This window comes from Sinocyclocheilus grahami, unplaced genomic scaffold, assembly GCF_001515645.1.
Source record: "Sinocyclocheilus grahami isolate Dianchi unplaced genomic scaffold, SAMN03320097.WGS_v1.1 scaffold2025.1, whole genome shotgun sequence".
Taxonomy (NCBI): Eukaryota; Metazoa; Chordata; class Actinopteri; order Cypriniformes; family Cyprinidae; genus Sinocyclocheilus; species Sinocyclocheilus grahami.
Genome location: NW_015507204.1, coordinates 26,936 through 30,095, shown reverse-complemented (window position 1 = coordinate 30,095; position 3,160 = coordinate 26,936). Strand labels below are relative to the sequence as shown.

General features: G+C 38.2%; 1 protein-coding gene across 1 annotated transcript in view; it reads right to left on the bottom strand.

Moving 5' to 3' along the window:
* Positions 1-2,343, bottom strand: part of LOC107573754 (zinc finger protein 850-like) — a 6,859-nt gene extending 4,516 nt beyond the window's left edge. The window contains exon 1 of the mRNA XM_016260197.1: positions 1,084-2,343. Within this exon, the coding sequence (XP_016115683.1) occupies positions 1,084-2,328 (1,245 nt within the window). The 5' untranslated portion in view covers positions 2,329-2,343. The remainder of the gene's footprint in view (positions 1-1,083) is intronic.
* Positions 2,344-3,160: the final 817 nt, after the last annotated feature.

The window sequence follows — 3,160 nt, the reverse complement described above, 5'->3', positions numbered from 1 at the left end:
ATGTCTTACCCCTCCTTTTTCTCCCTCTCTCTCATTCTTATATATACAACGCATTCTTTCTGAATTCCTCCTTCTGTATCCATCTCTCTCTCTTGATATTATATTTTAAATATGTCTTACTTATATGCAAGGTATGCATGCTTAAATGTATACATTAGCTTCTCTTGATTTAAAGGCCCAATTAATGACATGAATGTTAGGACTACAAGGGTAAAGGAGTTCGAGAGAAACTCTGAAGACAGTTCAGCATTCTTCGCAAAAGTCTGTTCCTAATATGTCCATGTTTTTCTGTACATGTGGCTATTTTATATAAACACATGTTCTTGGCCAAAGATCCTACGTGTATGTTATTCATATCCTCATTGGTTAAGAGGATGAAACTCCCCTCGACATATGCCTATATAATATCTGTATTTCTATGAATAAATTGAAGTATTGAGGATACATTTGACTGTGTGTTTTCTTACTTCCCGGCCGTATTTACACTTTAAGGAGACTGAGAAAAGTTCAAGGTGGCAAAGAGAATTTACAAAGGGACCAAATTGTTATTCTTTATTAACAATAACCTTTCTAATTAAATTGTTATTACTGTGTTTCGGTAGTGACAAATTTGGGGAGAGGACAAATATTCCAAAACTTTCTGAAAATACAATATAATAATTAGCTGCACAACTACTAGAAATGTGTACCTTGGATATTATACAATATGCATACATACAGAGTTTCCAACTCTGGCTTTGGACCAATTCTGTAGAATGGCCCATAAATTTTCCCCACGCTGGAAAGACCGGACCTCCTGGAACTTTAATCGAATACCCCTGACTTGTATCATAAAGAAAGACTTTATTTGCATGGTCTGTGTCACATATTTCCTTGTGTGTCATGGTGGATCTCTTATCATAGGTTTTAATCCATTACAATGTGCAAAACAGTTGTTCTGTAATCCAATTCTAAGTAACAGGCTGGATGTACATTAACCTTACGAAGCATATCACATATGTTTATATGTTTTGTCTAGAGCTTCGTAATTAGAATGATTTCAATTCATGAGGATTTTTTATGAGGATTTTTTTATTAAATCACCTGATCACACGTGTGTGGCTTCTCTCTGCTGTGGATCTTCTCATGTGCATTCAGATTTGATGACTGACTGAAACTCTTGTCACAGTGTGAACACTTGTGAAGTTTCTCTCCAGTGTGGCTCCTCTGGTGCTGTTTTAAACGGTTTGCTGAAGTAAAAGTCCTGTCACACTCAAAGCACATGTACTCTCTCACACCAGTGTGAATTTTCTGATGCAGTTTTAAACAGCTCGCTGTAATAAAAGTCTTGTCACACTCAAAGCACATGTACTCTCTCACACCAGTGTGAATCTTCTGATGCCGTGTTAAACAGTCCGCTGTAATAAAAGTCTTGTCACACTGAAAGCACATGTACTCTCTCACACCAGTGTGAATTTTCTCATGTCTATGTAATCTCCGCAGCAGTGAAAAACACTTTCCACATTCAGAACAGGAATGTGGCTTCTCCTGCGTATGAACCGTCAGGTGTGTCTTCAAAGCTGATGACCGAAGAAATGTTTTGCCGCACTGATCACACTTGAACGGCTTCTCTCCAGTGTGGATCCTCATGTGTTCTTTAAGTTTTGCTGGTTGTGTGAAACTCTTCCCACACTGATCACACGTGTGCGGCTTCTCTCCGGTGTGAACTCTCATGTGTCGTTTAAGGTTTGATGATTGCGTGAAACTCTTCCCACACTGATCACATGTGTGCGGCTTCTCTCCGGTGTGATCTCTCATGTGTCGTTTAAGGTTTGCTGATTGCGTGTGACGCTCAAGACTTTGTTTGTGTGTGAAACTCTTCCCGCACTGATCACATGTGTGTGGCTTTTCTCCAGTGTGGATTTTCATGTGTTGTCTAAGATGTGATGGTTGCGTGAAGCTCTTTCCACATTTGCCACATGTGAATGGCTTCTCTCCGGTGTGAACTCTCGTGTGAAGCTCAAGACTTTGTTTGTGTGTGAAACTCTTCCCACACTGATCACATGTAAATGGCTTTTCTCCAGTGTGGATTTTCATGTGTACTTTAAGATGTGCTGATTGTGTGAAACTCTTCCCGCACTGTTTACATGTGTGTGGCTTTTCTCCAGTGTGGATTTTCATGTGTACTTTAAAATTTGCTGATTGTGAGAAACTCTTCCCGCACTGATCACATGTAAATGGCTTTTCCCCAGTGTGGATTTTCATGTGCTTGTTAAGGTTTCCTCTTTCTTTGAATTGGTTTCCGCACTGATCACATGTGAACGGCTTCTCGCCGGTGTGAACTCTCATGTGACGCTCAAGACTTTGCTTGAATGGGAAGCTCTTCCCACACTGAGTGCAGGTGATAGATTTATCGGCTTTTCTTTTCTTTAAAAATGTATTTTTAGTCTTCGAGCGACTCGAAGGTTTTTCTCCAGGTTTGTGATGATGTTTCTCCTCCACTTCACTCAGTTCTTCTCTCTCCTCGCTCTCTTCCATCAGCTCTGAAATGAAATTATTATTTTTTTTAATCACTTTAAATAAACCAATATTCAAAGATTGAAATATGAATATTGCATGAATGAGGTACATTGACATTTCAGTTATAGTTTTCAAAACATTTTAGGCACAAATTATATATTTTTTTGTAGTGAGAACTATCAATCATCTAATGTTAAGTTTTAAAAACTCTTAATTTTTTTTAAGATTTGTTTTTTTTCAGTTTAACGCGTTAAAAATATTTAACGCCGGGAGCTGCTCATACAGTCAGTAATCACACTCTATTCATATAGACCGCGTTCACACTGACAGCTGCTCATACAGTCAGTAATCACACTCTATTCATATAGACCGCATTCACACCGACAGCTGCTCATACAGTCAGTAATCACACTCTATTCATATAGACCACATTCACACTGACAGCTGCTCATACAGTCAGTAATACATTCAAATACATAATACATTCCTTATAAGATGCTTGAGGCTTAGACCTTTAGAATGATATATAGTTTGTCAAGATTAATTTTGTCCCTTTTCATTTAATCTATTAAATTAATCTATTTAATCTCCGATACATTTCCCCGAAGCACATTCGTTACTTGCTACAAAACAGTCAGTAATCAGAAGAACACGGACTGAA